This window comes from Carlito syrichta, unplaced genomic scaffold (assembly GCF_000164805.1).
Source record: "Carlito syrichta isolate Samal-C Ts95f unplaced genomic scaffold, Tarsius_syrichta-2.0.1 Scaffold124319, whole genome shotgun sequence".
NCBI classification, from domain to species: domain Eukaryota; kingdom Metazoa; phylum Chordata; class Mammalia; order Primates; family Tarsiidae; genus Carlito; species Carlito syrichta.
In genome coordinates this window covers 396,006-418,067 of record NW_007068415.1, presented here as the reverse complement: position 1 = coordinate 418,067, position 22,062 = coordinate 396,006, and the positions used below count along the sequence as shown (strand labels likewise).

The 22,062-nt window shown below is 34.1% G+C and overlaps 1 protein-coding gene across 1 annotated transcript in view; it reads left to right on the top strand.

Moving 5' to 3' along the window:
- Window positions 1-22,062, top strand: part of CACNA2D1 (calcium voltage-gated channel auxiliary subunit alpha2delta 1) — a 395,813-nt gene that overhangs the window by 291,667 nt on the left and 82,084 nt on the right. Inside the window, exons 10-11 of the mRNA XM_021707777.1 lie at window positions 10,198-10,356; window positions 15,762-15,866. Of these exons, the coding sequence (XP_021563452.1) occupies window positions 10,198-10,356; window positions 15,762-15,866 (264 nt within the window). The remainder of the gene's footprint in view (window positions 1-10,197; window positions 10,357-15,761; window positions 15,867-22,062) is intronic.

Here is a 22,062-nt window from a genome sequence, read left to right as displayed (position 1 = left end):
TATCTTTTTTTCGTTAATTTATATCATAATCCTGCTCTAAGTTTTTCAGATGTACATATTTGGTCTTGGTGAAACTGAGTTAAATTGGATATAGTTTCTTTAGCTTTAGTTGGCAACTTTTATCAACAGTTTTTGTTGATCCTAGGTACCTTTTGTGTTTCTATTTGGTGATGTGAATAACCCTACTTAAACAGCAGATCTATAGCCCAGGCATGTAATCCAATCACTTTGGAAAGCCTAGGCAAGAGGATTGCTTGAGACCAGGAGTTTGAGACTAGTCTAGGCAACATAGAGAGATCTTGTCTCTACAAAAACTCCAATAATTAACTGGCAGCAAACCTAGGTTCCCAGCTACTGAGAGACTGAGGCAGATCCTCAGTAGGATTGCCTGATCCTAGAGGTTGAGGCTGTGGTGAGCCATGCTCATGCCCACAGCACTCCAGCCTGGGTGGCAGAGTGAAACTCTGACAAGAAAAAGCAAATCTATCCTTTCTGTCCAGTGTGTGTCTTATAGAAGTATACAAATTAGAAATCCATTCTGCTTCCCGTTACATGAATCTTGATATTTCCATGTCTACACACTGCCTCCTTATCCCTCCATTTTGTCCAGGTCTTTGCTCAAAGTCTACTTTATCAGAGAGGTGCACTTTGACTACCACATCTCAGAGAGCATTCTAGTTTTAGTATTCTATCACTTGTTACTTGTCACTTTACCTCATTTCATTTTTCTTTTCAGCGTCTCTTCACTGATATTTTTTGTTTCTTAATTTCAATATTTCTGTATTCCCTCCTCCTTAAGAATATATGATTCTCTGAGTGTAGAGATACTGCTTTGCACTAATATTACTGTATATAGTCTAGTTTAAGGCACATAGTGGTCACTCTTGAATTGACTCTGCTTTTTTGTCAATCAGAACAGCACTAGAAAAAAATGCCACATGGACCTTAAGATTTTATTAACGGTTTCTATCAGTAATAAGTTAACTTTGTGTTTTTGTATGACCAGAGTTGTCCTCACTCATATTAGCAGTATTTCAGTATCTCTACTCTGCAAACATACTAGATGTGTATGCCACTCTCTTTTGTTCTGTAAAGCAAACTGAGCCATTACTACACTGTAACTGTTATTTTTTCAGCTAGGGAAAAATTTCCCTATTTGAATCCCCCTCAGGTATCATGAAAATATTGTACCTACTGGTCAGGTCTGAATCACAATATTACTGTTAGGGACTAGATCAGAGAGTTTGTGATTGTTTGGTCATTACACTACGGTTTTGTCTCTGGAGCTGGCATTCACGTTTCTAGAGAGCTATGAAAAAACACATATACTAGGAATAATATTGATAGGATTATTATGTCTGGAAATGGTGGAATGGGAAAGCAAGATGGAAAGCAAGATGCTTGTATTTCTAGTTGGACAAGTACTATGGAATCAGAAGCACACAGTGTTTGATTAAAAGATGGTTGAGAAAATATAAATGTTAGAAAGAGATGACAGAGGAAGCTAAATGCAGGTTACTTTTGAAGTAGAAGAAGAGCCCATTCTCAGTTACTCAATATTCTTCTCAATGAATATAAAGAATTATAAAATGTTCTCTATCAAAACCTAAACAGAATATATTAAAAATAATGTTTGGGTCTTATTTAAAAATTCATTCAACATTTCAACAAAGGTAAACAGACTGGATACTGAGTATGTCATGATTCAAATTAATTGGAATATATGTTTAAAATGAAAATATTTACTAAAATTTGTGATGAATGTGACACAAATTTTGTCTTTATAATTATAATAGAGAATTGAATTCTTTGTTTTCTTTGTGATGCCATTTTTTGACATGTGAATAAATTATGACTCCTTATTTATGTAATTTTTTTTCTAATTGTTAAACTATCAGATCTAAATGTTATGATTTTAGAACTTGTGGGACTTTCCAAGTGACCTAGGAAAAAAACTTTATTTCAGAAACGAGCAACCTAAAGCTCAGAAGACATCACTGAATCAGTTGTGGCTGTGATACTTATTTGAGGCAGGGCTTTTCCTAAATTGAATTAAAGAATAGACAATGCTTTCTCAATATGTTTCTGTTTTTATACAACAGACTAATGATACCACAAACAAGTAGCCACTGTTGGGAACAGAAGCAGCAATTTGAGGACAGGAGTGACCAAGTCCAATTGTGCCATTAGTGAAACTATTCATGGCATCACTGTCTGTGAGAGGGTGACCACACCTTCTGGTTTTCCCTGGAAGGAAATTAATAATAAAAAGTAAAATCACATTCACAATGCTAGCAAAGTTCACGAATTACCTAGAAGTACTTTTAATAATAGTAAATAATAACCATAATAAGGAAAATAATACGTCAATTTATGAGATATATTTAGAAGAGTTAAAGTGCAGAATTAATGAATAGTTCTTCATGGAATAAAAAGCAGACTCATGAGAAGATGACAGTTTTTCTAATGTTTTGGTGAAAGCAATTTTTATTTTAAAAAATATTTCTAGAGCTCAATAGGAAGACAGATATGAAAAAAAGTCCCATGACAAGTTGTGGTGGCCTTCTCCTCTGATATTAAAATATAAATCGAAATTTATTAAGAACCTTAAAGAAAAGTGTGTCATGGAATTTGGGTTTGAGGTTGAGCTTTGAAATCTTAGTTGCTCTGTGACTTTGGCCACTTTGCTGAACATTATAAGCCTCATTTCCTCAACTAAAACCGTAGATTGTTGAAAGCTAAATGACTTAATGTACGTCAGCTGTTTAGCCTGAAATACATGTGATTCTCAGTGCATGTTAGCTAATATTTTTACTACTGTTCATGTTAAAAAGTAAGTTCATAGAATAATGGAAGGACAAAGAACTAAAAAGTTACAGAAATATATCCACAATCGTAATTTATTATAAAGAATGAATCACGATTCAATAAAAGGGAAAATTGGCTATTTGAAAAAACAAATTGCTTAATTTTATTGTCACTTCATAGTATTGGGGAAAATAGTGACTACCACGATGACTAAATATCAAGATATAAAGTAAGCCAAAAAACCCATGAAACATTACTAGAGGTTATAGATGAATAATTACCTGATTGATAGATTATTGATCTAAGTACAAAAATATTTTAAGAAATCATAACGCAATATGTTTAAAGTAATATGTAAGTGACAGTTTGGAGAAACAGAACTATATGAAAATAAATGAGAAAATCTTTCATTTCACTAAGTCAAGAAAATGCAGGTAATTAGAATATTGAAATATCCAATTTAGCAAATAAAAATGTTAAGTGCCTATGAGAGTACAGTGAGACTGGCACAAATAAACTTTAAATTGACATAGAATTTCTGGAAAGTAATTTGGTAATAGATAAAGAATCCAGAAAGCATTAGCTGGGAATATATACATATCTATATGGATAAATGTCTTCAGCTATTTTCTGAGTATTAGAAAAACCATTCTTATATAATATATTCTAGTTTCCAAATTTACTATGAAAAATTTGAAAATCAAAATAAGTTTAAAAAATTGTTAAAAATAAGACTGTGTGCATAAAACTTAAACATCCCCAAGATTTTGATCTGGCTCTCTTAACTTTCCTTTTACTTTCCTGCATTGCCATCTGGTGGCCAAAATATGGATGGTATTTGATACTGTATTTTGTAATTGCAGTGAAAAATATGCAAAATGTTATTAAGTTGTTTATTTAATTTAGATCATTAATTTAAATTAAATATTCTTATATAACATAAATTTATTATGTACATTAGCTCTCAGAGTTATGTCAGTAATTTCACTATTTATTTATTTACTTTTTTAATTGAAAAAATACCCCCGTTGCAAGGTGGTCAGGTCTGGATTTGAATTCTTATTTTTATTGATCATCTACACAGCTTGAGCCCACAGTTTTGCAGCATATTTATTTTACATACAAAAAAAGAGAGAAAACAAGACATTAAGACATATTTTCAGAAATAATTTAAATATTGAACAATTTGTCAAAAACCATAAGTTATGTCCCATTTTTGCCCATTAAAAACTTCTTTATGACCAAACAATGTACAAAGTTTCATAAAGAAAGTCTGCCTTTATAGAAATTTAGAATTCATGTAAAAGGAAAGCAATCTTTTTGAAGTGAAGGGATAGAAATTAAAAGGTTGAGTGGGCAAAGATTCTTCTGGTTGAGTGGGCAAAGAAACATCTTTCTCTAAGTTTCCAGAAGGTATTACCTTTGGAAGTTCTTTTTGTCCTTAATTCTTAATGTTCCTAGTGTAAAACTTACTGAAGCCCACGGACTCTTTCAAATGAAGACCTGGGACTCCATGAAGGTCTATTTATAGACTAAGTACACTTTCCAGCCACTTTCTGCTGCTTTGACTTGTGCTGTGGCTCAAGGCAACGGGAACATTTCAACATGTGTATCCCAAACAATGCGATGGCCAGCAGAGTCCCCCACCTCCAGTATATTTTGTGGAAGGAGTTCTTGCTCAGCAAAGGGTACTAGAACAAAAATAGAGACTGCTATACAAAAGTAAGAGTTTGACTGATTTCTTTTGAGAAATTGACACTTTGTTTTGGTCTGAAAGCATTTTGTAATTCGATGTGTGTACTTGGCTATATTTAATACCAAGATTCCTTGGAAGCATTGAAATGTACTAATCATAGTTTTAAAGAAACTGTTTCAAACACTAAACCAATATTTGAGGAGCACTTTAATCACCATGTTATTGAACATTCTGTAAAGCTCGTTATGGCTGATGTTGTTTATATGAATCTTTCTCATAAATTAGGGAATTCTGTTTTGATTTCAGTATTGAGTATACTGATGTTTTTACAAAAATAATTTTTATTTATTTATTTTTAATTTTAAATATGTGGGTACAATTCAGGGTTAAGCATACAGATGTTCATTATGCAGGAACCCTTGTTGATGAGGTGTGCTCCCTCTCCCCCGGCAGATTCCCAACTACTGCCAAATCCACTCCCCCACCTACCCTGGGCAGTTTCCCGCTACTGCTAATCCTTTTCTTATAGTATTACAATAATTGTTCAAGGTCCACTTATGAGTAAGAACATGTGATACTCAGTTCTTTGTTTCTGTGATAGATCACTTAGTATTATAGAGTCCAAGTCCATCCAAGTTGCTGTGAAGTTCATAATTTTGTCCTTCATTATGGCTGCATAATATTCCATCATGTATATGTACCACATTTAAAAATAATTTTTAAAATGATAAGAGTTGTGTCTGCTGTGCGCCAGACTCTATGTTAGGTGTTCACCATATCTTGACTATTTTAGTAGTGTCTGGACAGAATATTTATACTTATGAATGTACAAGTTTAATAGCGTATAGCAGTGCTAAGATATGATTTAATCAACTTAAAGACTATGACTTGATTACTGATTGACATTTTGCATTGGCTTCTAATTTGTTAAAACTCTGTATTCAAGGGGTTAATTGAAAAAATCGTACATTTATTCAGTAAATATTACTGTTTACCTATTACTTGCCAAGTATAGAAGATGCAGTGGTGGAATGGGTATTTTCTCTGGCTAATAATCCACTGGAAGCGTCTGTTTGTCAAAATACTGTACAAAGACATATGACATTATAACTATGATGTGTTCTGTAAATAAAAGAGAGAGAGATTTAGGGGAACTTAGAACTGGGTGATTTGATCCAGTTGGAGAAGCTTTCATGAGGACTGAGTGAAGAAGGGAGGAAAAGTGTCATAGGCAGAGAATCAGCGTTTATAGTGGGGAAAGGGGTTGTTGGCAGAAAGAGCAAGAGTATGAAAGGGAAAAGGAAAGGAGCCCCCAATGATGGAATAGAGATACGAAGTCTTCCCTATATTTATTAACCAAATGTCCATGTTAACCCATATGCTTTCTATCTAAGCAAGCTAGCAGAGATTTTTCTCAGCAGTTCTAATCCAGAACCTATGTGGATGAATTTTCCAGGATCAGAAAAGAAATTGGTGTGATATTAATTTGGGTTTCTGACTCTATAACATTAACTATATACTTTACAAGAGGTATTTTCTTATTGGATGACAAAATGAGGGCTCTTTAAATCTCTTCACTCACCATATACAATTTCAGAGCTTTGTAGTGCTATATGATTACACTTTTGCTCCAAGGTTTTTAATATGTGGCTTTAAATTAGTATCTGGGCATATAACAACAATGAGGGTATCGGGTCCTAAACCAGAGGAAGTGAGGACCGGTTAGAAGCCCAAACTTCATCTGCATGTAGATTACTTATGTACCTGATCCTGACTTGTACCCCACATCTCTATAGATAAATAAAGTAAGTAAAAAAAAAAAAGTATCTGGCACATGTTACCAAAGACTGCCATTTCTGTTTGTGAAAATAAACCTGTTTTTAATAATATACATATATATTATAAAAGCTGATGTGTCTAAGATGTCTGTGAAATATATTCTAATTCAGAACTTTTAAAACTTCTCATTACTTTCCTAGGAGAATGAGATATGCTATAGGGAGTTACACTTTGCAAGTTACTTTTTCCTCTGCATTATTTATTAGTGTTATTATGAGTGCAATTGTAGTACTTCTGTTATACACCACTGAATTTGTATTTAATGAATTGAATTTACATTTAATCAGTTTGTGTTAAAGTGACTTAATGAGATGCTTCACTTTTCTCTGTTAAAAGCAGGTCAAGGCCAACTGAAAGACTCAAAGCAATACATTATTCAGTGCTCATTTTCTGCTTAACTTGTACCTTTATGATGATTCATGGTTTAACTAAACTCATTAATAACATTCCCTGTTACCATGTCTAAAAATTCTCTAAGGTCATTTTACTATTAAGATATTGTCAAACTATATTTTTACTCACTAATACAGAGGAGTTCTTACATTCTTTTGTTTCTAAAAAGGAACATGTAGAATAAGCTTGCGTCCAGTTATCCAAGAATGGAAGAATGATGAAAGAGACAGTGGGACTGGTCATTTGGACCCGAATATATTCCGTTTTCAAGATTTGAATTTCTAGAAAACAGTAAATAAATATACTGGGACTTTATTCCTCTACATATGATGTGCCTGAAAGTAATGTTCAAAATAAAAATGAGAAAGAATTCACGTTATTTATGTGTACAGGACATTTTACTTCCTGTTTTATCCCCATTCTCTTTAAACCTTCCATCTCCCCCCTTACATTATCCTGATCACCTTACCTGTTGTTAAAGGAGACAGAAGTCACAGACAGCGACCCTGTCATCTTCTCAGCACCAAATCTCCGTTCAACCTGCATCTGGACTGAGCTCGCTCTCTTCTTTCCTAGAATAATGAAGTTGGTATACGTTTCCCTAAAGGGCTGTTCCTCCATATGCCACCTGGATCCATCCATTTCCACCTTCCCAAGAACTTTTTCACCTCTTTTCTATTTCCTGAATCTTTTTCTTCCTTCTGTCTTTAATATCATTCTTCTCATGCTCTAGTGTCCCCTTGCTTTAAAGTAGATTTTACTTTTCCCCAGGTCCACCCTGCAGTTACCACCCTGTTATTCTTGCTCTGCTTCCCCGCCAAGGCACTTTGAAGATTTGCCTGCCTGCAGTGGCAGAAGACATGCACCTACCATCCATTTGTTCCATTCCCACAGAAACTGCCTACAGAATGTGGATGAATTCAATGGGCAGTTGAAGTCCTCATCTTCTCTGTCTCTGAATAGCAATACTTTCCTCCAGAGACATATTTTTCTCTCATCACCCAAACAATCCAATCTCCTGGTTTCCCTCCTGTCTCCATGGGAGACTTGCTCTTACTTCATTTTCTCAGGTACTCCTATTCTACTTTTCTTTTCTTTTCTTTTTTTCCCACCTAGCTTTAAACAAGATTTCTATGCTGAAGGCTTCTGTTGTTATTTTTAAAAAATTATTTAACCAAGATTTCTTTTAAGCCTCATGTTTTAAGTGTACCATTTCTTGACATCTCCACTTCCATGTCTCACATCTATTAAAATCTCACCCTAAATTGAACTCTGTGCATCTTTTCACTATTCCCTAATCATCCCTGAACCAGTTATCCCTCCAGTCCTGTATCCATCCAGATGCCGTGTCAGAAACCTGGCAGTTATTCAAGATACTGCTCTGTTATACAACTTCATACTAAATCAACACCAATTCCTATTGATTCTTTCTCAGAAACATATCTTGAATGCTTTCCTTTTGGATCATCTCCACAAACAACAAAGCCAGTATATATTTTCAAGTAGGCTACTGCAATAATCATCTAATTATTCTCCCTCCTTTAAAATTTTCTCACCTGAAATTCATTTTCTACACAGAAATTGCAGTGATTTCTTAGAAGTCTGGATTAAATTATTTTGCATTTGGCTTTAAGGTCTTCCAGCAATTTTTTGTTTGAGAATAAAATCTCACGTCCAAAGCATTTCCATTACACCCCATATATTCTTGCCTCTGCCTCCCTCTCTGAACTCATTTTATATCACTTATTTTCATATGTGAGCAAGATAAATTGTCCTTTATGTTTTCTTCTTTTTTTCTCTCCCCACATGGGGGCCTTTGCACATAGTATTCTATTTTCTTGGAATGCTCTTTCTTTATGGCCTTCACCAGAACATTTCTTGGAATCATAGGAAATGCCCACAGTCCGAATTAGAAACCCCTCCCCTGATATTATCACCTAGCACACAATATTACATTGCTTTATAGAACTAATCATAATTTATTGTACTCTATTGGGAGACAGTGCAGAATTGTTAAAATCACAAGCTCTTGTGCCACAACACTGATTTGAATCCTGAGTCTCTATCTCTTATTAACTATGTAACCAGGGATAAGTTATTAAACTTCTCTATACATAAGATTTCTCATGAATAAAATGGGAATAATGATAATGCTTATCTTGCTGAGCACTTACAAAGAGGAAGTGATTAATATTTTAGAATACATAGTAAATACAGTGCATAGTAAATACTATTTAAGTGTTTGCCTGCATATTTGTGGTATTTGTGTGTGTGTAATTAGTATCTGAAAACACAAAAATATCACTTGTCATGATACTTGGCTAGAAAATATTTGCTCAATAAATTGATGAATTATGCATCACACCTTACAATTAGGCTTAGTAATCTTCAGAGAAGAAAAGGAATTATGTATTATATTTCCAAGTGTATATAATCACTTGTGACCTATCCATTAAAATTATTTAATTACATTTTTATCTGAGAATATCTTCAACATTTTATCTGGTTGTTATCCTTTTCTTAGCAAATATGCTTTGTCTCATTGTTATTCCAATTTTGCCAATGTGACAGTCTGACTCCAAGAACCTGAGAAACGTATATAAATTACAGAATTAACAAATGATTGGATGATCCCACTCATTTTAGTAGCCTGGATCTTGATTGTGGTATTCTCATTGTTCTTTTCTTTTCTTTTTTTGTAAACATCGAATGAGATATGTGAATAGCTTTTATAGGGTTGCTGCAATTACTTGGACGATCTTTCTTAAGTTTCCCATTTGGGAGAGGTATTACTGGAATTTGTTTCTTTCTCCCATCACCTCTTTGTTGTTAGGGCTCCGTCCCTCACAGAAATAATTATCTTAGGGGTCTGTTTGTCCTTCTCCTTGCCTCTGTGGTCCCTGTGATCCACCTGAATTCCTTATGTCACCTCCCTCAGAAGTGATACTTGTAAAAGGTTACCAGTTGCTTTACATTGCTTTACTGTTTTAGACCCCATCATTAAACTTGAGAATTATTAAACATCTATTCTGATCACTCAGTGTACTAATTTTTCAGACAGTCTTTCCTAATAAGAAGGAGTTATAGTGCCCAACTTTTTCCTACATCCAGGGCAGACATCACATATCATTTCTGAATTTGGAATATATTTCTAGTTTGGGTTTTTTTTTTTTCTACATGCTCATCAAATTTAGAATTGGAAGAGACATCACATAAGTCAAATCTCAAGTGTATAAACAAGAAAACCAGGCTGAGGTTAAGTGGCAGGCTCAGGGTTTAGTATGAGTTGGTAGCTGAGATGAAAATTACCATTTGTTCCTTAGTATACATTTGGGTCCAGTCTACTCCTTTTCCTTTTGAAGGGGAAAACAATGCAATGCGACTGAAAAGTTTAAAATACAATGAAATTGTTTGTTTGATTTTAATGTTTATTTATGTATTCACTTTTTTATTATTTACAGTTTAACAGCAATGCTCAGGACGTAAGTTGTTTTCAGCACCTCGTTCAAGCAAATGTAAGAAATAAGAAAGTGTTGAAAGATGCAGTGAATAATATCACAGCCAAAGGAATCACAGATTATAAGAAGGGCTTTAGTTTTGCTTTTGAACAGCTGCTTAATGTAAGTATCAATACTATGTATTTTTCTCTTATTGTTCGAATGTAGTTTCTGAATTTTAGTACCCTGATAGTTACTGCTCTCTGAGGTTAGATAACTGTTATTTTTTAAAAATTATTTTTAAAAGCAGATATATGCAGGTGGTAGACATCTTTGAACTATTTGTATTCTCAAATTGAAAATTCAAAATGTATGAGAATTGTAGATTTTCATTTAGTTTCAATCTTCCCTCGTTTTTTTCAAACAATGTTATAAGGAAATGGTTTAACTTAATTCTTTTTTTTTTTTTTTTTTTTTTTCTGAGTTGGAGTCTCCTCTGTCACCCAGACTGGAGTGCGGTGGCTGCTCCCGGCCACCGCAGCCTCAACCTGCTGGGCTCCGGCCATCCTTCCGTCTCAGCCTTCCAAGTAGCTGGAACTACAGGCGTGCGCTACCACACCCGGCTAATTTTTTTTTGATTTATTGTAGAGATGAGGTCTCACCAAGTTGCCCAGGCGGGTCTTGAACCCACGGACTTAGGCAATCTACTCATTTCAGCCTCCCAAGGCGCGTGATTACAGGCTGAGCCACCGAGCCCGGCTGTTTAACTTAATTCTGACTAAGCACTTGAAACATAGTTAGCCTGTAGAGAATACCATTGCTTTTTCTTATCTCAGTTGCTACAGTAACTATCTGTACTTTCAGTCATCAAATGGTTGCCAAAAACATTTTCATTTTAAACATCTAATCTGAGTCTTTAAGTTTAAATTTTTCTGAAAGGTACAAAGAAGTCTAAATGGTAGAAATTAAGGTGAACAGAAAGACAAGTCCCAGAGCAGGAATTCCTTCTCAGTGAAGACTCCCTGGAATCATCCATTGATGTGTACAATTAGACCATCAGATATTAGCATGCTTACTGCTCCATGTTATAGCACATGTCTCACACCATGGACCAGTATTTTTAAATGGCCATGTCCTCTATTCATATTGAGTTACTTGAAATAGGGACCATTATTTAATCTCCTGAAGCAATATGATTATGTTGGTTGAGAGTAGGAACCTTATGTCTCTGCACTTTGGTTTCCTCATTTACATACCAAGGATCACGATAATATGCATATCACAAGTTGTGCATAAGATTGTCCATGGAACCTAGCACATAGCAATCTGCATGCAAGGGTAGGTTGTTGTTCCTTGGTGTTGGAGTCATGGTCATCATTATTGTAATTAATGACTAGCTCATGTCTGGTACAGAGTCAGATAATAAGTTCTGTCATATTTTCTGAATTAACTTTTACATTTGGTCTTTCTGCAAATAAGACTTTGTTGTTTCCTGAGTGAATATTCTAAGCAGTTTTTGAGATGTCCAATTGGTTTGTTCATTCAGCCAATATTTATTGCATGTGTTACAATTTCCTGTCACAGTGCTAGTGCTAGAATTATAGAAGAAAACAGGACCATCTGCTCTCAAGAAGGTCCAGCATAGCATGCTAAATCACCATCCATAGTACAGTGTAAAAGTGCCATCGCAGGGCAGTCAGCGTGTTCCCTGGCGCAGCACAGAGCAGGGTCAGCTCACCCAAAGAGCTCAGGAAAGTGTAGCATTTACCTGAAAATGGGATTTGGCAGAATAATTAGAACCTGGGTAGACAGAGAAAGGAAGAATTGTTTCAGAGAAAAAGAAGATAACAATGTGGACAGAGCATAGAAGTGTGACACAACACAGCACATTTAAAAAATTTCAGGTGGTTCGGCATATCCAAGACATGACAGCATGGGCATCAGTTAACGATGTCTTTGAGGGCAAACAAAAAGATGTTTAGTATGAGAATGACATGGCCTGGGAGTGTCCTAAGTTAGAAAGCTATTATAAAGATCCTGATGTGGGAAGAGAAGTGAAGAGTTATTAAAGAGAGTGATGTGGTAACTGGCTGGGTGGCATAGGATGAGCTGTTGACAGTTCAGGTGACGCCAGTTCCCTGAACAGGACTGAGAGGTAGATAGTGGCACAGGACCGATAGGTAGATAGTGGCACAGGATCCTAGATAGTGAGAATGTGGGGGTAGAAATAGCTTAGTTTCGGATATGTTGAGTTTGAGGTCACATTATTTAATGGACACCATTAGATAAGCAAGTAAGGAGACTTAAAAATAGAGATGTGCAGCCCTGCAATTTTGAGAGGCAATGATCTATGGTAAAATGTATGATTGTTAAATGTTAAATTAGCCAGGCGTGGTAGCGTGTGCCTGTAGTTCCAGCTACTTGGAAGGCTGTGGCGGAAGGATCACTGGAGCCCAGCAGGTCGAGGCTGCGGTGGCCAGGAGCAGCCACTGCACTCCAGTCTGGGCGACAGTGAGACTTCAACTCAAAAAAAAATAAAAAATAAAAAATAAAAATGTTATATGGTCAGTAACAAAAATGGAAAGCTCTAAACTTTGAAATTCAAATGTAACTGGTCATTAGATTAAGATATATTTTTCCTCTCCTAAAGAAATACTCATTTTTAAAAAAATAAAATTTTTTTTCCCTTGAATTGATAATCAGGTGTCATTGATCTTGGTATTTTAATTATTCTTTCTAATATTGTTCCTTTGTCTTACTTAAGTCCCTCTTGCTCAGGTTTCAGTTGTAAAATGATCAGAAGTCTGAAGTTTAAAATACTACTTCAGAGGCAATCTCCCTAGAGAGGCTCCATTAACTCCCATATTCATTGCTAGTTGCTGATAAAATATGACTTAATTCCAATTGGCTTCTCCTGCTGTCTTTATAACTATTACAGTTGTAAATGATTTTTAATGTGTTACCAGTTATTCCCCAAGTAAGTATAATAAGTTTAGCTTCTATACATCCTATGTGTATTGAAATTCTTTATTTTAAAATAATTTTTCTAAATGTTATGGCTTGCCTTATTCATACTCAAGAATATTTTGTTATGACACAAAGCCATTCTCTGTTTTTTGTCCTTAAAAAGTTTGCCTTTTAGATCACTGAAGCAAATATAAAATAGAATTAGACATATTATTTAGTCTCAAAGTAAACCTTAAAGTTAGATTTGAATTAGTCTTCAGGTAGCATTTCATAAAATATTATCAAATATGTTGAGATGCATTTTTCAAAAAAATTTTGATTGCATATATAATGGATGCTGTGCTATGTACTGACTACATAGAGATACAGCAGATGAACTGTATTGTGAAATACCATATTAAAGTAAATTACCAATTTTACTAATTCTAATTTTATTGAAAGATCAAGTTCTCTATTTAATTTGTAAAAGTCAGTTATATTAATTGTTTTGACCTTGTGATTCTTTAGATAATTGCAAATACACAGAAAATTTGCTGTTATATACTTGGCCTCTCACAAGTCCTAAGAAGGCTAGTCTTCTGAAAAGTCATGTTGAAAGCAAAACATTTCTTTATTTTTCCTATACCCCTCCCCCTTTGTGTGTGTCTTAATATCTACCTCTCATGGGAAAAGTTATTTTATTTGCACAGATATAAAAATGATCAGCAAGAACCAAAGTGTTAATTTACATTGATATTTGGATTCAATAATAATAGTACTTTCAATATTTCAAAAATAAAACCATATCCTGTGGTAAAAAGTTTACTTTGTAACTTTTACAAAATAATCCTTAGGGTACATATTATTTTGCCTATTCTACACAAGCTGATAAACACAAATCATCTGAGAAATTAATTTTAATTAAAGAATTCCAGACAGCTTTTACAAAAGTATCTTGATGAAAGAATATACAACTTTGTATATGGCCAAATTTTCAGATAAGTTGCCATCAAATATAAGACTCAAGTTTAAAGTGACAAATTGTGTTAATCAGTACTTGTGTTTTCACAATGCTTGATTAAAAGCTTTTATTGCAGGTGTTCTAATGGTGTAGTCAATTGGGTGAGATGATCTGAAACAGGATCTTTTTACTAATAGAGCAAAATGCAGTCTTTATTAATTTTATAACAGAAAATAGTATGTATCTTCTTTGAAAAAATAAGATAAAGCATGAACCTTCAATGAGCTTGAACACTAAAGGAGAATTAATGATTTTTTAAAAATTAGTCATCTAAAGGCCAGGGCTGTGCTGTTCAGTATGGTAACAACAATTACATGTAGCTGTTGAGCATTTGAAATGTGACCGATCTGAACTGAAATGTGGTGTAAGTATAAAATACACACAAAGTTTGAAGACTTATTATGGAAGAAAAAAATGTATAACATCTCAATGATGTTTATGTTTATTTCATATTGAATTAATAGTATTTTGGATGACCAGGTTAAAGAAAATATACTCTTAGAATTAACTTTACATACTTCTTATCACCCTCCTAAAGTAGTCATTAGAAAATTTAAAATTATGTTATGCTCACATTATATTTATTTTGGACAGCACTGAACCCAGAGGTTGACATTTTCTGAGAGGCTGAGCATTCATATATTAGTGTGATCTTTTATTCTTGGCATTTAAAGCAAACACATTTCACAACAGTAGAAAAGCTAAGATTATAATTTCAGATCTCAAAGAAGTCTAGCTTTCTAAATTAATTTTTCATTTTAATGGCCCTTTGGTGCTAATCCATCATTCTCCCATGTCCAACCTTTTGGAGACCTTAATGTCTAAGAAGATTTACCACTGGACTTGAGTCTTTCAGAATTAGGAGACATGTGGTAGGCTGAGAGAGGAGAGGAGGATAGTCTGGGAATAGGTATCAGCATTTACAAAGGAATGAAAGAGCACTGTGTTTCAGGTGATCAGTTAGGAGTTTGTCATTTAAAAAATGTAAAGTAGCATGAATAAAGAAGGAAGAAAAGAAATAGTTGGAAATGAATTAAAAATGTGAAAGAGTGTGCACATTTTTAATTAATACTATTTTTTGTTTCTGCTGTAAAGTTATAGGGTCATACAATTGACACAATAACTTTATTAACTAAAACTTATTTATTAATCAACTACTGAAAGATTATTATGTGCTAGGCAGTCTTCCAGGCAGGGATAAACAATGAACAAAAATGATAAAAGTCCTGCCCTTTTGGAGTTTACATTCTATTGGGCATGCCAACAATAAACAATAAATAAAATATATACTGTATATGAAAGAATGTATTAATAAACTGCGAGGGAGAAAAGTACTGTCTGGGAAGGAGTTTGCCATTTAAAACATAGTTGTCAGTAATGGCCTCATGATACAGTGGCAACTGATCAAAGACTGGAAGGAAGTGAGGTAGTGAAACCTTGGGCGGGGAAGGGGAGGCCATAGGTAGGAGTGGGCCTGGCTTGATCCAGGAACTGGTTCTTGGCCTATCCTTTGTGAAAGATGTTTTACTCATTACTTGCAACCTGCTCATGCTCTTTCCATATTGCTTTACATTCTGTCTTTGACTGTGAATGACATGCAAATTGGTTTTGTTGTTAACAGTATAATGTTTCCAGAGCCAACTGCAATAAGATTATTATGCTGTTCACGGATGGAGGAGAAGAGAGAGCCCAGGAGATATTTGCCAAATACAATAAAGACAAAAAAGTGAGTGCGGTTTTATAGTATTTTAATTTTAATATTGATCTATGTGGTTTGTAAAAAAGATAGTGGGTAGAGGTAATGAAGAATTTGGGGTTCAAAACACTAGTGTGCTGATTATAGATTATAAAGTCATATAAATAATGGATTATAAACCAATGAGTGAATTAGAAAATTATCAAATATATTTATGTATGATTTACAAGTAACTTGTACCAAGTATATTTATAAAATTATTTGTATTTATGCATCCTATTTGATTCTTATGCATACATTCTAAGTAAGAAAATGTGATAAAGAGATAAATGAGAAGAGATTGGGAAAATAGGAAATGTTTAAGTTTTTTTTGGATAAACTTTATTAGATCATTTGATTACTAAAGATTGTAGTAATACTCAAATTTTCTAAATACTCAGAAAAGTGTCTATAGATATTATATTGTAGATTTACAAAAAGGTAGTTTACAACAGCAAAAGCTGCATCCTCTTTTGAAAACTAATTCCTTTCAAGAGAGGATTTAAGACAAATCTGTTATAGGTATATATATTTTTGAGTTGGAGTCTCACTCTGTCACCCAGGTTGAGTGCAGTGGCTCATTGATAGCCAGTGCAGCTTCGACCTGCTGGGCTCAGGTGATCATTCCTCAGCCTTCCAAATAGCTGGAACTACATGTATGCACCATCAGGCCTGGCTAATTTATTGTAGAGATGATGTCTCGCTAAGTTTCCCAGGCTGGTTACAAACCCATGGGCTCAGGCAACCCTCTCACTTTGGCCTTCCAAAATGCTGGGATTCTAGGCGCCTTCATGCCTGACCAGGTGTAATATTTTAAAGGAAAGCATTTAATAAGCAATGAAGACTATGAAGATTAGTGTTTTGTAGTTGGACTACATTTGCTTTGATTTTTTTTTTTTTTTTTTTTTTTACTGCAAGAGGGAAGTATTATAGAGAGAGGTACCTAACTGAAACTGCTGATACTGTTGAGGAAGATCAGCTTTAATCAAAACTGTATTAACTGTTTTTTCTAACAGTCCTATCATCTGCTTATTTCAATTTTCTGACTGGTACTTCACATTTCGTAAGGGGACAGTGATTTTCAACCTATTTTCCTAAAATGCTAATGATCCACTTAAAAAGTAATGAGAAATTATAAATTTGTATTTCTTGTGTTTCCCAAATTCCACCCAAATTATATATTTATCTACAAGAAGACTCTGCTGTGTAAAATGCCCACTCACTCTGCTTTTGATGGAAATATTCACATTTAGAAAGATGTGGCTATCACCAAACCTAATGGATTGTTTTATATGTGTTTGAGGAACACATATGAATTGTGTTTATATGTATTTAAAAGAGACAAAATGGATTAATGCACTCAGATGGTATGGTGACAATGTATTATGAATAATGAAGTACAGTTTTGATGAAAAGTTTCAGAGTACTTTAAAGTACTCTTAGTTCCTTTTTTCAACTTATTGGAATTTTAAAATGATCAAAGGATGGAAATAATATACACACATATAACTTCAAATTAATCACAAATCTTTTCAATACTCAGCTCTGCATAATGTATATGCTACAGTGTTATATATTTTAATGTAAGGTTTAAATTGTTTTTTGTTTAACATCTGGTGATTTAATGACATAGAGAAACCATTTTGAAAAGTTGATAGATAGAACAATAGATATTCAAAATCAGAATTAATAGACTGTGAATACTTTCAAGTGATGACTTTATTCTACAATATTTCTTTCAAAGAAATCTTCAGAATTAAAAGTGATGGGGTGCCGGGCTCGGTGGCTCAGCCTGTAATCCCGTGCCTTTGGGAGGCTGAGATGAGTGGATTGCCTGTGCCTGCGGGTTCGAGACCTGCCTGGGCAGCGAGACCTCATCTCTACAATAAAAAAAAAAAATCAGCCGGGCATGGTAGCGCATGCCTGTAATTCTGGCTCCTTGGAAGGCTGAGGCGGAAGGATCGCCGGAGCCCAGCAGGTCGAGGCTGCGGTGGCCGGGAGCGGCCACTGCACTTCAGTCTGGGCGACAGAGTGAGACTCCAACTAAAAAAAAAAAAAAAAAAAAGTGATGGGAAGATGCAGATGCATTAATCTAAGATATAGTACGCATAACTTATTTCATTTAGTAATTCTTTCTCATTGTTTAGAATTTGGGGCAATCCTCACCACCTAGAGGATGTCTCTGACACCTTTCTCCCCTTCAGGTTTGTCGAGGTTCTTGGCATCTGATCTCATAGCACACCGAGCCCTATGTGTCTCTCACTCTGCACCCATGGGCTCTCTCTTCTGTTCCTCTCTGGATTCCAAAAAAAAAGTGCTACAATACAGAGTTTGTGTCTTGTTTAACTGTGGACTTTAGTCATACAACCAAGCACCTATATTCAATGGTAGTTCTTAATACCATTTAGAACAGTAAATAAATTGAGAATATCTAACAAAAGTTAAAGGCATGAGTTTTATTATAAAACAAATTCATAATTACAAATTATAACTAGAGACAAGGAATATTCAAATATGCAAATAATCTAGCATTTTTCATGTTTTGGAGAACTCAAATATAGAAAAATAAGTTAAACAAAAATTCAACTGCATTAATATAATAAAATGCATTTATCTAAAAAATGTGCTAATGACTCTTACTCTGATAATTGGAAGAAACTTTTAGTATCCTATACTTATTCATATTTTTAAGTATATTTTATTATTTTATGACAGAGGTAAATAAGTGCAAACCAGTACTTATATCATTTGTATAGATATTAAGTGTAGATAAATCAGTTTTCTTTAATTGTGATATTATCTAAAGCAGGGGTATTCAACCTTTTAGCTTCCCAGGGCCACATCAAGTAAAGAGGATTTGTCTTGGGCCACACATAAATTACATAATTTAGTTAGTGCCTATGTGTAGTAAGACTTCTTTTCTATTTATTTTTATTATAAAATTTAGAAAAATGAGAATAATATAGAACTAGTGGGAAATTGGAACTTGTTTTTGTAAAACTAATTAATCAATGTCTGGTTCTGTGGAAGTTGGTTGCAATTCTTAGTGAGTTTTCAAGGTGCTCATCAGAAATGTTTGTTCAAACTTTGCTCATGGTATGTCTCATTGAAAACAGCTGGCCATGCTTCTCTGTAAGCTCTGGTCCCCTCCCCAATCTGGGGTAGGTGATCTCCCTTCTCTCTCTCTCTCTCTTTCTCTCTCTCTCTCTAATCTACTTTCTAAATAAACTATATTTTCCAATCTAAAAGAAAAGAAAAGAAAATAGCTCCACAAATATATGTGCTGGCAAAAAGCGATGTCATAAGGCTTGATTGTGAACACCAAAAATGGAATTGTGCATGGTATCACAAAGAAAATAAACACTAAAAAACACATGATGTTAAAAGATTTTGTGAGTCTGCATCACTAGCTGTCCTGGGCTGTATGTGGCCTGCAGAGCATGGATTGGACCTGCCTGATCAGAGCAACCACTAGAAATCTTGTTTACCTCTGAATACTTTTCTTCAAAAACATACAGCTTTTTACTCCAATATGATAGTGAGTTTTACATTCTGTATTTGAATTCGTGCATGAGACATATCCTGATTTTAAAGAAGTACACATTTTAAAAATAAATTTAAATAACAAAATATAGTATATAAAAACAAGTTATTTTCACCTAAACTTGTAAATGTGATATTTTCTTTTTTCCTCTTTCCAAACTCTGTATGCATCTAGGATTAACACAATAGCATGTCCTGGAGATACATCATTTGTTTTTATTTTAGTTTCTTAAACACAGGAGGCTTTATGTTATAAGGAAAATAAATGCAGTCTACCTTCTATTTTCACAAATTGTTCAGTTGGTTGAATTAATGAAGAATTTACTGGTTTAAAATCTTTTATTTTCTATGTATAAATCCTAAAATTGTCCAGTTCAAATATTATCATCGTAAAACACAGTTTCCCATTGTAGTCACCTTTTAGAGGAACTCAGCTTTTTAAAGAAAGGTTGGATTTTGTGTCATGATAAACCACAAAATATAAAATTCATATCACATGCACTTTTGTAAAGCTAATAAATCAAGTTGTATCCAACTTCAACTTCAACAATCCTGCTATTTGTTTGTTAACATTTTGACTGCCATGCTTTAAGGAAACAACAGTTTTCTTAAAAACACACATCCTTAATTAATGTCAAAACAATTTTGAATAGTAATTAGTTAGTATTCAGTTTCTGTGATGTTTTAATAAATCTTATATTTATGTAACATAAAAATTAAGATATTCTTAGAATTGGATACTATCTTGTTTCTGTGATTTGAATTTCAGTTAATGTAACAAAGCTTTGTGATATTCACACTTATAAGTATGTAAATACCTGCTTACATACATATAACCACACATATTAAAATGGATATGTCCTGATGGTATCTCCAGGAACAGGCCAGCATGTATGTGACTTTGACATGAACTCTCTAATATAAAGTAGTATGAATAAGTCAACAGGTAGTTGAGAAGTGAATAAGGAATGAGGAAGCAGAAATACAAATACAAACTATTTTTTTCTAAAATTTTGGCAAATTTGCTAAGAACTAAAGAATAAAAAGAAGACAGTAAACTCAGGCTCAAGTTGTACACACACAAACAGGCACACCTCAGAAACACAGAATATTGTCTTAGAGACACAGAATGTTCTGAATGTTTCAGGTTCTGTTCCAGCTACCACAATAAAGCAAATATCGCAATAAAGTGAGTCACACAAATTCTTTGGCTTCTCAGTCCATATATAAAAGTTAATGTTTGTATATGGTCCAGTATGTTAATTGTGCAATAGATAAATGCGTAAGAATACAGAGTATATTCCTTAACTAAAGAATATCTTATTGTTAAAAATTGCTAAAGATTATCTAAGCCTTCAGTGAATCTTAATCTTTTTGCTGGTGGAGGAATTTGCTTCAGGGTTGGTGGTTGCTGACTGATCAGGGTTTTGATTGCTGAAGGCAGGGGTAGCTGGAGCAATTTCTTACAATATGGCAACAATGAAGTTGGTCACATCCATTGACTCTTCCTTTCGTGAATGATCTCTCTGTGACATGTGGTTTGTTTGATGGCATTTTACTCACAGAACTTCTTTTAGAATTGTAGGCAGTTCTCTTAAAGCCTGTTGCTGCTTCATCAAATAAGTTCATGTGATATTCTATATCTTTTATTCTTTTATTGTCATTTGAACAGTATTCACAGCATCTTCACTAGGAGTAGTTTCCATCTCAAAAAACAACTTTCCTTGGTCATCCAGAAAAAGTAAATCCTTATCCATTCAAGTTATATTGTGAAATTGCAGCATCTTCAGGTTCCATTATAATTGTGTTATCTTGCTATTTCCACCACATCTGCAATTTCTTCCTTCACTGAAGTCTTAAACCCCTCAAAGTCATCCATCAGGTTTGGGGTCCACTTCTTACAAACTCCTGTTCATGTTAATATATTGACCTCCCTAAAATTGCAGATGTTTGTAATGGTATTTTAAAAAATGAATCTTTATCAGCATGTTTTCAGTTTACTTTGCTCAGATCCATCAAAGAAATTCATGTTTATTGCAGGTATAGCCTTAAAAAATTTCTTAAATGTTAAGGCTTGAAAGTCTAATTTACTCCTTGTTTTATGCACTAAAAAATGAATATTGTGTTAGCAGGCATGAAAACAAAATTAATCTTCTTGTCTATCTTTATTAGAGCTCTTGGGTGGCTATGTGCATTGCTACTAAGCAATAATATTTTGAAGGAAATCTTTTTTTTAATGAGCAGTAGATCTCAACAGTGGGCTTACAATATTCAGTAACCATGCTGTAAACAGATGTGCTGTCATCCTTTGTTGTTTCATTTGTAGAGCACAGGAAGCGTAGGACCCTTACCATCATTCCTTAAGGGTCCTAGGGTTTTTAGAATGGTAAATGAACATTGTCTTTCACTTAAAGTCATCAATTGCGTTTGCCCATAACAAGACACTCACCCTGTCTTTTGAAGCCAGGCATTGAGTTCTCACTAGCTATGAATGTCCTAACTGGCATTTTCTTCTAATAGCAGACTGTCTTATCTACATTGAAAATCTATTGTTTATTGTAGCTGCCTTCATGAATTGTCTTAATGAGATATTGCAGATAACTTCTTGCAGCTTCTACATTAAAACTTGCTATTTCATCTTGCA